At 42.1% G+C, this 18,878-nt stretch overlaps 1 protein-coding gene across 3 annotated transcripts in view; it reads left to right on the top strand.

Annotated features, from left to right (window-relative positions):
* LMAN1 (lectin, mannose binding 1) overlaps positions 1 to 16,202 on the top strand; it is a 34,320-nt gene extending 18,118 nt beyond the window's left edge. For 2 of the 3 annotated variants that reach the window (XM_045457190.1, XM_045457188.1), the window contains exons 11-13: positions 7,186 to 7,339; positions 12,482 to 12,603; positions 12,901 to 16,202. In XM_045457190.1, the coding sequence (XP_045313146.1) occupies positions 7,186 to 7,339; positions 12,482 to 12,603; positions 12,901 to 12,937 (313 nt within the window). In that variant the 3' untranslated portion in view covers positions 12,938 to 16,202. The remainder of the gene's footprint in view (positions 1 to 7,185; positions 7,340 to 12,481; positions 12,604 to 12,900) is intronic. The other variant, XM_045457189.1, reaches the window with a different exon arrangement.
* The last annotated feature ends 2,676 nt before the right edge of the window (positions 16,203 to 18,878 follow it).

Here is an 18,878-nt window from a genome sequence, read left to right as displayed (position 1 = left end):
GTTCCTTTTGCCTCTAGACTTACAGTTTGTAATGCAGACCCTATTTTCCAGACAGTTACTTAGTTCATTTCTCCTCTTCCCCATTCTCTTCAGTGTGGTTAGGATATGCATTTAGAATACAGTTAGATTTCTTTGGTAGTGTTTGTGTTCTTCCTACATCCTGGTTGATTTTCAGTGTGTGTATTTTGGGTATGTGAAGGGAATGTAAATACTATGTTCTGCAAGGTTCTAAGAGTTGAAATGTATGTGTTCACTGAAGTATAGCTACCCATCCCCACTTCTCCCCTTCTTTCTAGCCTTTTCCCACCCACCCCCTGTCGGTCACCTGTCCCATTAACTTCTAGTTTGTTCATCCTGTGTTTCTTCTGCACATGTGTGTTTCCTTAGATCCCCTTCTTTCTTATGTGAATGGTGGCATCTTCTAGATACCCTTTTGTGCTTTGCGTGTTTCCCTTAACAGTAGTACTAAAACATCTTAAGATTTAATTAGTGGTCATCCTAGCCATCCGACTGTATTATCCATGAAGGACTTATTTAGGGTAGTTAGCAATCCTTGTAAATTCCCACTTGCCGATTGAGAACAAATGTCATGCCTACCATAAGTTAGTGTAAAATCTGAACTCGAGTTTCTAAATTTGTCCTCTAGAGTTTTTTCCTTCTGGATTAAGCTTCAGAAAAAAACTGTAAACAGACAGGAAATACTTGCCTTTTATGGAAGGGGTGATTTGTGTCTTTATGGATTTTCATATCCTTAGAATCATAGAATTTTTTGAGCAGAAGCATGAGGTACAGTCCCCTTCAATTTGCAGAAAAAGGAAAAAAAGCTCTGAATGATAGAAGGTCACAACAGTCAGAACTAGTTTCCTTATCTCCTTACTTTGAAGTGCTATTTTCTAGCATGCCGGAAAGCCTTGCCAATCGTTATTTTCACTTTGGAAATTTTCAAACATACAGAGAAGTTGAGCATGAAAGCCTTCCCTCATATCCCCATGCCCCCAGGTTCAACAGTTATTAATAACTGGTTGGTGTCAGCCTGAGCTATTCGTTATGAATTACCCTCATCAATTTCTCCAAATTTTAGTGACCGTGATGGCTGGAGCCTAAATCCCTCATTTCCTTAGAGGTCGTTGAAAGGTGGCACTGTCTTCTCAGGTTCCCTGTCCGGTTAAAAAGAATTTCTCCCATCACTTGTTTGTTATTCTGAAACAGTCCAAGAAAGGCAGAATAAATACTTGACTCTTTTTTCCTTCCCATTTTTCAAAATCATGAGTTGGTGTCCTGGCACCGTGCAAGGTTAAATGATGAGGTTAAATGATGAGGTAGTGAGGGGTGGATTTCTTTCTTTTCAACCCGTGGATTTTAACATATTTTGCCCTTATGATTCTTAGTCTTTATAAGTGATATTCAGAGAGGCTCGTTTTTGGTCACTAGCAGCCCGTTAGCTCCTGTGTCATTTTGAGATAACCCCAGAACTTAGTAGTGTTTGATAGCTTCTTTTCTTTAAGGTGTAAGACTTTCCAGGTTTCAGGGCACCCGGCTGGCTCCGTCAGTAGAGCTTGAGACTCATGATCTCAGGATCGTGGGTTCAAGCCCCTCATTGGGCATGGAGCCTACTTAAAAAAAAAAAAAGAAAGAAAGAAAGACTTTTCCATGTTTCTTTTGTACATTTCCATCCCGCACGTGGCAAAAGGCATTTTTCTTTGGATCCCTTGTCTTCTTTTTAAATTTGTTTATTTAGAGAAAGAGAGTGCTCACGTGGGCAGGGGAGGGGCAGAGAGAGAGAGCGAGAGAGAGCGAGAGAGAGAATCCCAAGCAGGCTCCGCCAGGCTTGAACTCACAAACTGTGAGGTCATGACCTGAGCTAAAATCAAGAGTTGGATATTTAACTGATTGAACCACCCAGGAGCCCCTGATCCCTTTTCTTTTAATAGGAAATGGAGTATATTGTATAGACAGTCTAGTGCTTATTGCTACTGGGTTGTCATTGCTTCTAGACCATTTTATTTTATGTGTTATGTTATGTTATGTTATGTTATGTTATGTTATGTTATGTTATTATCTATCTTTTTTAGTGGTAAACTAAAAAGTGTGGGCTCACACTCACAGCTCAGATGTCAAGAGTCACATGCTTTACTGACTCAGCCAGCCAGGTGCCCCACTTCTAGGCCTTTTCAATGAACAGAGTTACAAATGCTTTTCAAGCTCTACCATTTGTGTGTTGGTTTGTGTCATCTGTTAATTAGTTATATTTTTTAAATATTGAATTCAAAGTATAAATGCCCTTTCCGGTGAGTAGGGAGTGTTGAACATTTCATGTTTACTTTTACCTAATTTATTGAGTGCCTTTTGCATTCTAGGTACTGTGCTAGGCATTTTTAATTTTTTTTTTTTTTTTTTTTTTTTTTTTTGAGAAAGAGCACGAGCTGGGGAGGGGCAGAGAGAGATGGAGAGAAAGAATCCCAAGCAGGGTCTCTGTACTGTCAACACGGAGCCCTGTGTGGGGCTTGAACTTGCGAACTGTGAGATGGTGACCTGAGCCGAGGAGATCAAGAATCAGATGTTTAGCTGACTGAGCCACCCACACACCCCTTGCATAAATATTTTCACATATTCTTCTGGGACCTTGCTCTTGGTTACCCGTTTCTGTACCTTCAACCTGGCCCTGTAATGCAATACTTAAGTGCTTAACAACCTTTATTCCTTCCTGATCATCACATTATCTCACCCAGGATACTCATCCTGTCCTCAGGCCCTGTGACCCAGGCCCTTCTTTGCCCCCTCCACGTCCCTTTACTCTGCTCCACCCCTCGACACATAGGGTAGACCAGGCCCATCCTTAGCTCTGGATCCCCTTCTTTCTACCACCGCTGACCCTTGTTCCATCAGTGATTCTCTGTGTCTTCTACCTTTAACTTTCCTTCAGTGCTGGGGCTTCCATTTGTAAAGGGGTTTGCTTTTCCGGTATTTAAAACTAATTTTAAAGTAATTTAATTGACCTTTTTAACTGTTGCTTTTCTTTTTTCTTCCCTTTTATCTGAGTTTCTAAAAGAGTAGACCAAACTACCCGTCTTCACTTCCAAGCCACAGTGATTTGCCATCGTACCCCTACTGATCACCTTCCGTCCCATCTTCACTGGGAAGGGCTTCCTGGGGCAGCCGGCGCTTTCCCACCCCTTTCACTGGGGACATTTTAAGACGTCCCCATGTAGCACTCGGTCTCTGGCCCCTCTGCTTCAGTTCGGCCTTCTTCACTTGTGGCTCCTCCTTACCTCCCTCAAAGGGTGTTTTTCTCTAGGGTTCTCCAGCCCTTTCTCTCTCACTTGACCTGTCCCCTCCTTCCACCAGTCCCACCTCCATGGAACCCTCCTCATCCTTCAACACTCCACTCTCAGGGCCCCGCTGAGATGAACGCCCCTTCTTCGTGGAGCTCTAGACGTGCCTCCGTCACGTTGCTCTCCTGCCAGACCACCAGTGTCAGCAGGGCGGGAACTCCGCTTTTCTCTCCATTTCTGTCTCTAAAAATTGCCTGGCTCATAACACGTACCAAATCTATGTTAGCACGGTCAACGGGCGAGTGAATGAATGAATGATTGAATGGGAACACATTAAGTGACTCAGTCTCTGTGTATTAAAGAGACATTTATGTGTAAGCAATTGCATGCTTCTGGGAAGCAATATTCTTAAATGCAGATTTGTGAGGAAGTTCTATATTTTGGGATACTTTGTTCTTGCTAAGTATTTAGGCATATTAAAATATAATCCTTAATTTGAGTTTTAATGGAAGAGCTTAGACTCCCGTGAGTTTTCTCGAGCATGTGTGCCATTAAGAAATTTTAATCAACACGTGCCATTTATTCAGAAAGCACTTGAGATATTTTGTAGCAAGTTTTAAAGTCTTGTTCATATAACTCAAATGTAATTTTTGGAGATTGACTGTACTTAACATTCAGCCTGATAGACTGTTCTTTCTAAGTAATTCTGACATTTGAGTTGCTCTTTTTTTGTTTTCTTCCAGCAGAGCTTTTACTTTTTCTTGTTTTTTATTTTTTTCATATTTTTTGAACTTTTACTTACATGTATAAGTATTTCTCTGTTTTTTTATGAAAAATTTTTTTCTTTCTCCAAAGTTTTATTTAAATTCTAGTTAGTTAACATATAGTGTAATGTTGGTTTCAGGAGTAGAATTTAGTGATTCATCCCTTACGTACAACACCCAGTGCTCATTACGAGTGCCCCCCGAATACCCGTCATGCATCCAGCCCATCCCTTCCAGTAACCCTCAGTTTGTTCGCTGTAGTTCAGTTTCTTATGTTTTGCTTCTTCTCTTTTTTTTCTCCCATCTATGTTTTGTTTCTTAATTCCACATGTGAGTGAAATTATATGGTATTTGTCTTTGTCTGACTTCTTTCACTTAGCACAATACTCTAGCTTCATCCACATCATTGCAGATGGCAAGATTTCATTCTTTTTTATAGCTAATATTCCAGTGTGTGTGTCTATGTTTGTATACACATACATATACATGTACACCACATCATCTTTATCCATTCATCAGTCCATGGATATTTGGGCTGTTTCCGTGACTTGGCTATTGTTGGTAATGCTGCTGTAAACTCGGGGTACGTGTATGCCTTCAAATCAGTATGTTTTGCACTACAAATACCTACTAGTGCAACTGCTGGGTCGTAGGGTAGTTCTGTTTTTAAGTTTCTGAGGAACCTCCGTACTCTTTTCCAGAGTGGCTGCACCAGTTTGCATTCCCACCAACAGTGTAAGAGTGTTCCCCTTTCTCTGCATCCTCAGCAACATCTGTTGTTTCCCGTGTTGTTAATTTTAGCCCTTCTGGCAGGCGTGAGGTGATATCTCACTGTGGTTTTGATTTGCATCTCCCTGATGATGAGTGATGTTGAGCATCTCTTCATGTGTCTGTTGGCCATCTCGATGTCTTCTTTGGAAAAATGTCTGTTCGTGCCTTCTGCCCATTTTTTAACTGGAAAAGCTTTTAGTTTTTAAACTACATTTTACTCCAGGGAAATAAGTTAGATAACTTATTTATTCATTTATCCAAATTGAACTATAATTGTCAAAGGCATTGTCAGGAAATCAGAGACATGCCCCCTTTTCTGGGGGAGCATGTGCTCAATGAGGAAGAAAATCCATTTATAGTTACAGAGAAGAAAATGTGTGTGTGTGTGTGTGTGTGTGTTTAGGGTATGGTTGCATTTGGCATTGAAGGTTCACGGGAAGGAGACTAGAGGAAGGCAGCCATTTGAACTAGGCTTTCCATTTTAGGATGTTGCTCTTGGAGGGAAGGGTCAGAGCCAGGAAAAGCAACATGGACCAGAGGCTTCAAGTGAAAGATATCTTCAGGGACAACAGGAGTCTAGACGTAAAATAGAGCATTAGGAAACAGAGTTAGAAAGATGAGCCACAAAGAGGTTATGGAGACCCGTAAGGATTTTTAAAGACTATGGCCGTTTTCAAACATACACAAAAGTAGAGAGATTAGCGTGGCGACCCCCTGCATATCCATCAGTTTGCCCATCCACTCGTATTTTATCTACCTTACCAAAAAATCCCTACACTTGGAGGTATATCATAATACAAATGTTAGTAACATAAACTGCTTGCATTTATAGAGCTTTTTAAGTAAAATGACGTTTTCGGGTAACTTGAAATTCATGAATCTTCCTTTCTTTCTTAGTAAATAGTTTTGTTACATTTCTGCCATTACTTAAAACAAACAAAAAAAAACCTTTGTAGTCTCTTACTATCGTGTTCAAACTCGTAACCAAAGGTCACACTCAGTGTTAGAACTCTTTGTCTTACATCTAATAGTGGAAGCACGTCTTACAGGGAAATTGTATTTGAAGTCGTGCATAAAGTAAAATGTTCTATAAGGTCAAAATTACTCCAAAAAGACACCACATCAGAGACTGACACACCAGTATGCCAAACAGCCAGCTTTCCCTTTGTATTTGAAACAGGTGCTTCTTTAGTTGGGTTCTAGTTGAAGTTCTAGGTTTGTATGAAGAGCTATATGAGGGAACTGCGTAGAAAAATAGGTAGAAATACATTTGTCTAAGGGGTCCCTGAGACTACCCCCAGGTTCTGTGATTTCCTAGAAGTACGCACAGTTGTGATTTATTATAATGAAAGGATATAAAATAAACCCAGCAAAGATGTAAGGCGTATGCCTGGTGCGGAGTCCAGGAGAAACCAGGCACAAGCTGTCCTCCCCCGTTGTCCTCCCCAGTAGAGTTGCATGAACAGTGCTTATTCCTCCCAGCAGCGATGAGTGACACGCATAGAGCTTTGCCAACCAACGGAGCTCACCCAAGCCTTAGTGTCCAGGGTTTAGGGGTCAGTCACATAGGCGTGGAGCACGCATGTAACTGACCTTAACTGCTCAGTCTCCAGTCCCCCTAGAGGTCAAACTGATACCACATGGGCCGCATGCAAACAAAAACGTAAATCACATGGTTAGCATAAACCATCTGGCATGGCCCAAGGCTCCGGGTAGAGAAGGAGGCCCTTATTAGGCAAGATATTTCAAGGGCCGGTCCTAAAAACCTTTGGAATATGCAGGGTTTGTGCAGTCCAGACCTGATGAGTTAATCCTTTATTGCACAACATTAAACACTTAGATCTGAGTCCATTAAGAGTATCACCCATTATTGGGGCGCCTGGGTGGCTCTGTCAGTTAAGCATGTGACTCTCTGGTTTCGGCTCAGGTCGTGATCTCATGGTTCACGGGATCGAGCCCCGCGTCGGGCTCTGCGCTGACAGTGCAGACAGAGCCTGCTTGGGACTCTCTCCCTCCCTCTCTCTCTCTGCCCCTCCCCCTGTTCACGCATTCTCTCTCAAAATAACATTAAAAAAAAAGTATCAGCTGTTATATTATTCAGTATCCATTTACGATACTGGTTTTAACACAAATTATTGAGCGGTGTTCCCTATGTGGCTATTTTTAGGTGATCTGTGTAGTAAAAGAAAGATGCAATGTTAAGTTGTAGTTTTGTAAATTATTTTCCAATCTTGAAGACAATTCAGTATTTCTAAATATTGATTTTTTTAATAATCTACCATATTGGGCTTAGAAATACATCTAACCACTTGAAATATGTGACTGAAAAAAATTATTTTTCTAGCACTTCTCTTGTTTAAGAGGATTTTCTGTTTCAGGAATTCCATGAGTGACACCGTCAGACTGGTCAGTGGCCTCCAGCATCCGGGATCTGCAGGGGGAGTTTATGAGTCGACCCAGCACTTCAATGACATCAAAGAACACCTCCACATAGTGAAGAGGGACATAGATCACTTGGTGCAGCGAAATATGGTAAGCTCTCTTCCTTCTGCTTTTATAATTGTCAGCCTTCCTTAGTTAGAAAGGGAAGAACGCATATTCTTTTTTCTTTTCTTTTCTTTTCTTTTCTTTTCTTTTCTTTTCTTTTCTTTTCTTTTCTTTTCTTTTCTTTTCCCTTTTCTTTCTTCTCTTTTCTTTTTATTAAGTCTTTTTAAAAAAAAAGTTTACTTATTTTTGAGAGAGAGCACAAGCAGGGGAGGGGCAGAGAGAGAGGGAGACACAGAATCTGAAACAGACTCCATGCTCTGAGCCCGACATGGGGCTTGAACCCACAAACTGCAAGATCATGACCTGAGCTGAAGTCGGATGCTTTACCGACTGAGCCACCCAGGAGCCCCAGGGAGAACACGTATTCTGCTGAAAATATTTGAACTTTTTACTGAGTACTAAATGTTCATTTTTAATATTTAAGGTGAAATTATTCCATACGATCCAAATGTCTATATGTTCCATGCTCCCACACCCTACTGAATAGAATTTTGAAAAAAAACTTGTTACTCCTATCATTGGAGCTGTCGCAGTTTCTGACTTATTTTCCTAGATTCTTTCCGTAGATTTTCCTTTAAAAAAAAAGGTCTTATTTTCAGCAGTGGTGTCAGATAAACAGCTTAAAAAAAGTGGTATCTCTTGACCCTTCACTGAGACACAGCACGACTCACGGCTGCTGAGTAGCCCGTGTCTCTGCCTGGGCTGTGGGAAGCACAGGTCTGACGCTGGCTGACTGTGGCCTTTCTTTAGGCGAGACTCTTCTTTTTTCCAACAGCTTTTCCTGTCTTACTTCGTGCACTTTTTAAAAGTTCTTCTGGTTTTTTTTCGGGTCGGGGGAGGGGTATTTTACTTTCTTAGGCCTGCTTTTTAAGTATAAGCCCCAGGTACGTTTTTAGAGATTGGCCATAACGATGAATATAGGTAACAGTTTTCCAAGTTGGATGTGCATAAGAGACGACACTGGACGGTGGGCCTGTGGTGCTTGTAAGTCTTTTGCTTGGAAGTTTTTCCTTAACTTCCTTACTGCCCTTCAAACCCCTTATCAAATTCACAAGTGCTTGTAGCACTTGCCGCTTCCTCTTGTGACCCAGTCTCCTCAAAATGACCAACACTAAAAATTCAGTGTGAAACAACCCAATTAAAAATGTGCTGGAGAAATGAATGGTGTTCATGGGAAAAGTTTGTACTGGGGCACCTGGGTGCCTCAGTCACTTAACCATCTGATTCTGATTTCGGCTCCGGTCGTGATCTCACAGTTTGTGAGTTCGAGCCCCGCATCGGACTCTGCGCTCTGCACTCTGACAGTGCAGAACCTACTCGGGATCCTCTCTCTCTCCCTCTCTCTACCCCTCCCCTGCTCATGCTCTCGCCCTCTCTCTCAAACTAAATAAACAGTTTTTTTTAATCATTAAAAAAAAAAAAAAGGAAAAGCTTGTACATGTATGAAAAGATGCTCAAGCTACTTCTATAATGAGAGAAATGAATTGGGGCGGGGGGCGGTCTGTAGTTTATCCCTCCATTGTTTCTTTTCCTAGTATAAGCAGAAACCATTGTCAAATCTTCCCCTACTCTTACGGATGGTAGCATATACTGTGCGTCTGTCTTCTCCCTGCTTTCTTCCCTTCTCCACACGGCCACGGGAGTGTGCAGAGCTTCCTTACTGCTTTTGTAGCCACGTGAGCCCCATCGTGTGATTGTATCATAGTTTATACGATAATTTCTAACGAGAAGGCTGTCAGTCTTTTGTTTTTCTGTGCCCAGTGTGTTTTTTTCTGCTTTTAAGATTTTAATGTAATACTGATTTTCAACAGTTTCATTATGATATGCTTTGCTTTTGTTTTTCTTCTGCTTGGGGCTTAATATCTTGGTTCTGTGCATTTATAGCTGTCTTTAATGTGGAAAATTTTTAGCCATGTTTCTTTCAGGTTTTTTTTTTTTTCCTGTTAGATTTTTTCTTTTCTTTTCTTCTAATGTTTGTTTGTTTATTTTGAGAGGGAGAGAGAATTCCAAGCAGGCTCCCTGCTGTCAGCTCCGAGCCCGACGCAGGAATCAAAATCGAGAGTCAGATGTTGAACCAACTGAGCTGCTCAAATGCACCTCTGTTAGACGTTTTTTAGTTGTGGATCACTTCTATTGCCACGTCTTCGGGTTTCTTGATGTTTTCTTCTGCAGTGTCTAATGTCCTGCTAATCTCCTCCAAAGTATCTTTTTGTGTGTTAGTCTTTGGAAATTCCATTTGGGTCCCTTTTTTATATCTTCCATTTCCTCATCATGTTTGTATTTTTCTCTACATTTGTAAGCCCAGACATCATGTTTACAGTATGTTTTAATGTCTTTCTTGGGTAATTCCATCATCTGTGTCATTTCTGGGTCTATTTTTACTGATTAATTTTTCTCCTAAGACTGGGTCAAGTTTCCTTCTTTGCATACCTGGTAATTTTTCATTGGATGCTGAACGTTGCTACTTTTATGTTACTGGTTGTTGGATTTTGTTGTATTCCTTTAAATAGTATTCGACTTTGTTGTGGTCTACAGTTAAGTTTGGGGGGTTAGTTTGATCTCTTCAAGGTATGTTTTTTAAGCATAGGTCTGGTTAGGATGGGTCTGGTTAGGATTTCTCAGCACCGTTGATGTTTTGCACCACAAACTTTTTTTGTGTGGGAAACCGTTCTGTGTGTTATTGGCCTCTACCCACTGGGTGCCAGTGGCATTTCCCAGTCGTGACAATCCAGATGTCTTCAGACGTGGCCAGGTGTCCTCTGGCCAATGAACTGCCCCTGGTTGAGAACCGCCAGTCTAAGAGTTCATTTCTCCCCACTGTAGTGGTGTCTCTGGCTGGCTGGTGGGAAAACAGACTGTTCCCGGCCCTTCCCGTGAGCTCTGGGAGTTGTCTGGCCTCTTGCTTGGAGTAGTTCTCCCCTAGCCATGTGGAGTTTTGCACCACGCATGTACAGATTAGATTCAGCCAAAGATTTGAAGGACTCTTCTGCAAACTTCAGAGACTTCTGTCTCTGCTGTTACCCTTTTTCATATTCTGTCACATACAGCCGCCTTAGCCTCCCTAAAATACAGTATCTGACTTAGCTCAGTAGGACCACTTGCTTCTCTCTGGGGGCCCTCCCTGTATGCAGAATCTACCTCCGGGCCACTGCCTGTGGCCGGTGTTTGTAAACAGGTGTTTCGTATATTTTGTCTTGTCAAGGTGACAGAGCTGTCCCTAGTCAGCCCTTCAGAGGTGGAAGCAGAAAATGTTCCTCCTATCCCATAATTTTTTATATGGAGTATTTATATTAATCTTTCGATAAACGTTTTTTTTAACTTCCATTTTAATTTCTTCTCTGACCCATGGTTTTTTTTTTTATTTATTTAAAAAATTTTTTTAATGTCTATTTTTGAGAGAGAGAGAGAGAGAGAGAGAGAGAGAAAGAGCATAATCAGGGGAGGGGCAGAGAGAGGGAGACACAGAATCTGAGGCCAGGCTCCAGTCTCTGAGCCGTCAGCACAGACCCTGATGTGGGGTTTGAACTCAACAAACCAAGAGATCGTGACCTGAGCGAAAGTCCAGTGCTTAACCGACTGAGCCACTGAGCCCTGATCCATGGACTTAAAGTTGTCTTCCTTGGGGCGCCTGGGTGGCGCAGTCGGTTAAGCGTCCGACTTCAGCCAGGTCACGATCTCGCGGTCCGTGAGTTCGAGCCCCGCGACAGGCTCTGGGCTGATGGCTCAGAGCCTGGAGACTGTTTCCGATTCTGTGTCTCCCTCTCTCTCTGCCCCTCCCCCGTTCATGCTCTGTCTCTCTCTGTCCCAAAAAAAATAAATAAACGTTGAAAAAAAAAAAAAGTTGTCTTCCTTTGGCCTTTTTTCCCCCCTAAAATGCTGATCCCTTAATTTCTTGCTATCTTGTTTGCTGCCTTTGCCTGCAGACAGGTGTCTTTTGTTTTGTTTTTGTACTTAAGAGAGAGCGCGCGCGTATGAGCAGGAGAGAGGGGCAGAGGGAAAGAAAGAGAATCTCAGGCAGGCTCTATACTCCACATGGAGCCTGACTCGGGGCTCGATCGCCCAATCCTGGGATCGTGACCTAAGCTGAAATCAAGAGTTGGATGCTCAACCTAGGCTCCCCCAGACAGGTGTTCGTTTTAGATTGAATTTGTTTCTAGGTTTGCCAGTTGTCTTCTGTGAGTTGGTCCATATTATGTAGTCTACCTTCCTGGAAGTCCTAATAGCAGATTTTTAAAAAATATCTATTGTTTTTTAGGAAAGAAAATTAATATGTTAAATAACTTTCCTGAGGTCATTAGCTAGTATGTGGTAGAAGGGAAGAACTTAGGTCTTTAACATGTAATCTTGCCTCCTTTATATTTTTAGATACTGTCTTTCTTAACTATTTTTTTATATATGTCTTGCGTATACGTGTTTTTCAAATATGACCTAATAGTTTTCTTACCATCACCTCTCATCCAAAGCATTATCGCCTATTCCATTAGCTCGTTTGAGGTTATTTTCTCCCAACTTCAGCCTGTGTTGCAATGACCAGGTTGATGCTGTGGATACATATGTACCGAAGAATGTTGGCAACCACATGACCAACCACAGTGTTGGTGCCGAAGAATGTAACCATGTAATTGCCTGAACCAGAACACTTTTGAGAAGGGGATACTGTTGATAATTACTCTAGTACAGCAAGTATAAACCGGATGTGTCCAGGGAATTCGTGGTTTGTGACCGTCAAGAGCACAAAATACTCACCGTCACTGTGATGATGATTCGGGCCAGATGGCAACGAGTTAGTGACTGGACCGCGAAGGTGGAGGCCTCCCAGTGTCATCTACTCTTTCAGAAAGTCCGGTGGTAGGGGCGCCTGGCTGGCTCACTCCGGAGAGCACGAGACTCTTGATCTTGAGGTCATGAGTTTGAGCCCCACGTTGGGTGTAGAGATTACTAAAAAAAATAAATAAATGAACTTTAAAAGGTGGTAAAAGTTACGGGGGTGGAAGATATTTATGGGATGAATAAATGAAATGCTTTAGTTTATGTAGTTCACCATGAATTTTGTAAAGATTGCACATTTACTTCTTTTTCTAAAATACCAATTTGACTAACCATAACACAGAGTCCTTTGCCTTACAGCCATCAAATGAAAGGCCGAAATGCCCAGAACTACCACCATTTCCATCGTGTTTATCTACGATGCACTTTGTTATATTTGTAGTGGTACAAACGGTGTTATTCGTGGGTTATATCATGTATAGGTAAGTCTCTAACATGTAACTGAACATTTTTCTGTACTTGTTTAACTTTAAATGCTCAAAGTCCTCAGTGCTCATTACAGAGCTTTCAGTACTTACAGAATTCAGTTTACACGAAGCAAATGTTGTTTCTAGTCTATTTCAGTCACGTGGGAGTGCACGTATAGAATATTCGTATGTTTATCTTAGTGCATCTTCTACTCCAAAAGACAACGTATATTTCAACTTTAAACAGTCCTGTTCTTTCTAAAGTAAAACATACAGAACTTTCAGGTTTTTTTTCTTTCTCTTTTTCCTTAGGACTCAGCAAGAAGCAGCTGCCAAAAAATTCTTTTGACCACCATTTTCCTATGTGTTCATCATGTATGTGTGTACAAAATGTTGTCTTTTTGAGGGAATTTAAGTATTTAAATTGCTTCATAGTCTAAATTATTAAATTTTGTATAAAATAACTGTTTAAACCTTGATTTGCTTTAAGAATAAACCTTAAAACAAAGACAACCACATGTAAATTTGTGCATAGTACATAAATCTATTTAAATTTCAGTGAATTTCTGGCCAGTAGAATACAGCCACTGAACAGAATATTGATAAAGAAGATGGTAAATAATAGAAACTGGGGGCACCCTCCAGATGTGAAAGTTACCCCTACGTCTCCAGTGTTGGAGGTTTCTTTATTTAACATAAATACACTTGCCCTCCTGCCTCCCCACCCCCACCAACTCTGTGGTCTAAGAGCTCCCCATCATGTCCATTTTGTAACCAGAGTCTTGTTAGAGATCAGAGTTTCCCACTCTGTGACCCAGTCCTGCAGGCCTTTAAATGCAGTTCCCTTTGAAATCAAAGAATATTTTGTCTGAGAGCTTTAGGATCTAGAGAATAGGCTTCAGAGTGTTGAAGTATTTTTCCCTCCGATTATCCACGATACATTTCACTTTTAAAGGGAATTTCGGAAGAAAGTTAATAGCTGCTCTTTGCCTGAAAAACCGTTTAGGTGAAAACGTTCCTCTGATTATGGTTTTTATAGGTCTTCTGCCTGGTAACGTTCATTTCACGGCTGCTCACGTTCTCGAACGCCTGCATTCCAACAGTGTCCGTTCAATATTATGAAAATGATTTTCAGGTTATTTGTAATTTAAGGAACTTATTTCTGGCATGTTGTACAGTGTGTAAATTCAGCTCTGATGGCATGTCCTGAGGGTCAAGTTCACAAAACCTAGCACTACGTTTTGGTTAATGTGACTCCATATCATCTGGTGTCGTTTAAATCAAGGAGTCTGTAGTAGAAGCAGTGTTAAGATTTTGAAGGCAACATTTGAAAAATAGAATTAATAGTTCCGATTTCTTTTTTTTTTTGTTTTTTAATGCCAGAACTAAGGATATTGTGAAGCACTTGTGATGAAGCTGGACCTTGAAATGTCAGACTGGAAGGGGTTATTGTAGTCTTTGTACATAGTTGTTCTAGGTATTCTAGAAACGGTCGGTAAAGGACATTTTAAAATGCAGACCTCATGTTTTCACAGCTGATGTAGACCTATTTTTTACTATTTTACTGCAAAATACTCTTCAGTAGTTATCTGTCCTTTGTCACAGAAGCCAAAATAATACTGTGTTACAAAACAGTACTGTTTCACTCTTCCGGACCTTCCTGAATTTGTTCTCAAATGTCATCCACAGATTGGGCTAACTGCCTAAAGTCTCTACGAAGGCTTTGGGGAACTCTGCATTTCAACAGTACCTACTCTATACTGTATACGGACACAGTCCTAGCCTTGCTTTCTAGATTAACGTTCATCCTGGAACGCTGCACGAGAATATTCTAGTGACTGCCGGCTCCGCTTGGGTCACTTTCACAGAGAACATGCTTCTCGGATGTGTGTCCTTGGTAGCAGTAACATTCTGAAATTCACGTTTCGGAGACATCATCACAGAATTTGCTTTTAATTTGTAGAAAAACAAAAAGACAAAAACCCTTCCAAAGCATGTTGAGGTTGCGGGCTGTGACAGTTGGGAGGTCCTCTTGAGATGAAAGGCTGCACGCACACTGTCCAGTGTTACAAAACCGCGGTCACACGTGCCCGGACGTCCGGCAGGAAAACCGGACATGTGTGCCCCGCGTCCGCCGCGTGCGGAGGGGCCGTGCGGCCGCTCCTGACCCCGGGGTGGGGTGGGCAGCTGTGTCTACGAGAGCACGTGCACCTTTTTCTCCTTTACTTAGTAATTTCATGTACTTGAAAATCACTTAGTAAAGCAGTTCGCACAGGCTCTTCGTCATATCATTTGAAATTCGGTTTCTTTTCCTCCAAATCACAGACTTTAGGTAGCTTCCTTTCTGAAGAAAAATATTCGCTCTGTGGAGAAATCAGTCACTGCCAGGATCCTTTCATTTCTGTACTATTTTGTATAATTGAATTTGTTGACTTCTCTCACACCAGCAAGTATTTTACAGGTGCCTTGGATTAAAACAAAATTGATTTTAAATTTTTAGTGCAACTCATTGTGCTTACGATGCCACTTTGAAAAAGAAATCCAATTACACCATGGCTAGTGCTTTTATTTAATGTATGTACTTGTGCTCTGATTGTTCGAACGTCTTATTCAGCTTGAAACTTCCCTGTGAAGCCTCAGACAGTAAACGATGTTTTGGAGGTATTCAAGGAGGTATTCATCAGCGCCTCTCAGAGTGTGGTCCGTGGACCATCTGGGTCATGGTGTGCTTGGGCAGAATGCAGATTCCGGGGCTCCATTCTAGGGCACCTGCATCAGAATTCAGGGGCGGGGCTTCAGGATGTCGTGATCCACAAGCACCTCAGCTGATTCTGAGCGCACTAATGTCTGAGAACCACTAGGATGAGGAATGCAAAAAAAGAAGTCTTTCGTTCTGTTGGTTTAAAGCTGAGCTGAGAGCATAATGTAACATTGTCATCATCAATGACATTAGCAAATGTGCACTGATTCTGTTATAATTAACAAGTAATGTTCTTTTTACTAAAACTCTTGGTTTATCAATAGCCACACGCCAAACCCAGGTTGTTGCCTGTAGCTCTCGGCCCTTTGGTTGATGGCTTTTAAACTTCCAGAATCACCAGATCATGGTCAAGCCGTGAAAACTCCCATCTCAGAGTCCGCCTGCTAACGCCTTTTGCTTTCCTGATTGCAATTTTTGTGGCATTTTATCTCAGACAATTGTACTTTTTGATAACTTGGGGAAAACAGAAATTACTTGAATAAGGGATTGCCTGACCCGATGCATTGCAGAGATAACAATCTTTGTAAAGAATTTCAATAACAGTTGTGAATATTAAGATGTGATTATCTTTTCCTGTTCATGTGCTTACTGCAGGGAGATCGTGAACAAACGCCTATATGGGGGTTTTTTTTATTTATAAGATCTAATGTAAAATCACCACTTGCAACTTTTTAGACCTGTATGTTTGCCTGTTTAATATATTTCTTTTAAAGTTTAAAAGGGTTTTCTATCCACTGTTAATTTCAATTGGATAACATTTTGTCAAGTGTTTTTTTTCTGATTGTTATTTGATGCTAGCTGAAATTCGAGAAATGACATTGACCTTATTCAAATAAAGAAATATTTTAGTAAATTTACTTTTCTCCGTCCTTGATCTCGGGTAATAAGGAGTTACTTCTTTTCCAAGTAGGCCCTGGTTGTGATCGTGTTTATCTGTTGCTCTGTGCTGTACCCTAGGCGGCCTCCCTCATGCAGAATCAACGCACGGAAGCGTAAAAAGAGAAGGAGAAATGAAAATGGGTACAGCTTACCCTTGCTGGTAATGAAAAACACAAACTAATTAAAACAGGGCATTTGATGCTTTCACCTTTAATAAGCAAATACTGGTAAAAGTGTAGTTAAGCTGGAACTCTTAATCGTTACTAATGGCAGTTTTAAAAAGTACTTTAATCTCCTTTGGCAAGCACCATTTATTTAGCCAAGTAATTCCAATTTTGAGAGCCCGTGTAGTATTAAGAGGAAAGAACAGGGCTTTGGTGTCAGACAGAGCTGGGTTGAAATCTTGGCTCTGCCGCTTACGAAGCATGACCTTCACTTTCTTTATACTTGGCTCCCCGGGTTGGGAGCGTTGTAAAAGAGTCTTCTGAAGTGGTCTCAGAAAATGGTAGACCCTCTTCTGCTAGAACACGCAGAAATACTGGATAGAATAAAGTAAGAGATGTAAATCAATTCGATGGGTTTGAAAGAAATCGGGAGAGACAAGCCCGATCGGTATGCCTGCTGGGAGGGGGTGGTCAAGAGCAGGCTAGGCACAGATAGACCCTGGGCACCAGTTAGAGGCTGAGGAGTTCGCTCGGGGCGTTGGGGAGAGTCCTTGCCCGCCTTGCCATCGTAAAGATTTGGGATTTTATTCAGGTGTGATGAGAAATCTTCGGTAGGCCTACACCCGGCTGTCCCATGTCACAAATGTTGGGATGTTTCTGGAGGAATCAAAAGATTTGACACAGCAGCGAAGAGTTTCCCGGATGTCCAAGTGGAAGGGCCAGTGTACCAAACTGAGGAATAAAAGGATTTTAAAGACATCCCATTTTTTCGGTGGAATTCTCGACTGGGGAGACAATGAGAGATTTGATTTGGTAAAACGCAATACCAGGGCGTGAGTCCCGAATAGTTGCCACGGGTTGTAGCTGCCACCTGAAGGTCTCTCTGTGCTGCTCGATTACCCCTCCCACACGAAAGTAGAACTTTGGGGATTTCACTTTGTGAACCAAACTGTTAACATAGGCCAGATCTGCAACAGATGGTCACTTTTCTTTGGGAAATAAAAGTGGTTTTTAATCTGGAACACTGCCACGTTGTCTAAAGGAGAGCTGCGCTGGACTGGGAAAAGAGACGGAATCCCAGGCAGTGGCTTTTACCCCATCAGCTGAAGTGTCCAATACCCCCCTCCACTGAGGAAACGGGTTAGAAATGGAAATGGAGAGGCAGTGGTCCGAATGCATTGAGCTCCAAGCAGTGCATCTAAAAGTGAAAGTGGGCGTGCCTCGGTGGCTCAGTCGGCCGAGCGTCCGACTTCGGCTCAGGTCACGATCTCACGGTTCGTGGGTTCGAGCCCCGCGTCAGGCTCTGGGCTGACGGCTCGGAGCCTGGAGCCTGCTTCCGATTCTGTGCCTCCCGCTCTCTCCGCCCCTCCTCTGTTCACTCTCTGTCTCTGTCTCTCAAAAATAACATTAACATTATAAAAATTTTTTTAAGTGAAAGGAGCCGGTACGAATGCACGTTCTCAAGCCAGGCACTCAGTACGGTTCCTGTTTCATTCTGAACCAAACTGTTAACATAGGCCAGATCTGCAGATGGAGACCATTCTGGCAACATCTTTAAATAGGTCAATAAAAGACAAACCATCTTAGAATATATAAAAGCGAGCATTTTAGGCAAAAATCCAGATCCTACAGTTCTGTCTACAATGTAGGGGACCCATTTCCCGAGAGGGCTCATGCCCACAGATAAAACAATCAGCACAGGTTACAAAGAGTCCCCACCTCTTCGCCGTCCCACCTCCTCCTGGAGTGCTTTAATTAGAAAGATACTAACAGATTAAAGCCTTAGCCGTATTCGGTTCCTCCCTTGACCTGAAGAAAACCACGGCCATTGAGAATCTGCTGCGTGTTAGAAAACCGTGTCAAAAGTTTTACCCAAGTCCACCAGCGAGTGTAAACAGAGCGTCCAGGGAGTGGGCTGTATGTAAGGGGGAAAGGTGGCCCCGTCACAGGGGGATGATTTCACTCACACTGTGCTCACCTTCTGGGCTCAAGCCCTGAAAGCGGTGCCACGTTTCCAAGCAGAAGAGTAACACCACCGGGCAGGAGAAGGCTAAGGTGATGTCCCGGGTCTTCCTTCCAGTGAAGGACCCGCCCGCTCGCCCTTTAGACTCGCCTCGCCTGGGTGTTTCTGTATGGGACCCGGTAACCACCGAGGCAGCACAGAATTCAGGCAAACCAAAAGGCAAATCCTTGCATAGTACTTAGAGTCCGATGAGATAAAATGACGGATCAAAGGATTATTTTTGCTTAATGAAGCATTTTGGGTTTTGAGTCTCACCGGACTCCGTTTTCAACAGGATGTGGTGCTCCGGGGCTGGAATTTGGAAATTCCATTGCAGGCGCGTCACCGGTCAGCTCTGATTAATCGGAACGAGACTCTCGCCCAAGCCCTGCTGCGCTCAATGATTTCAAATTGAGAAATGGGTAGACAGCTGAAGGATTTTATTTTTTATTTTTTATTTTTTTTGCTTCTGGAATTAGCCTCG

The sequence above is a fragment of the Leopardus geoffroyi genome, chromosome D3 (genome assembly GCF_018350155.1).
Source record: "Leopardus geoffroyi isolate Oge1 chromosome D3, O.geoffroyi_Oge1_pat1.0, whole genome shotgun sequence".
NCBI lineage: Eukaryota > Metazoa > Chordata > Mammalia > Carnivora > Felidae > Leopardus > Leopardus geoffroyi.
Note: the sequence above shows the minus strand (reverse complement) of the source record. Positions and strands in the feature narration are given on the sequence as shown.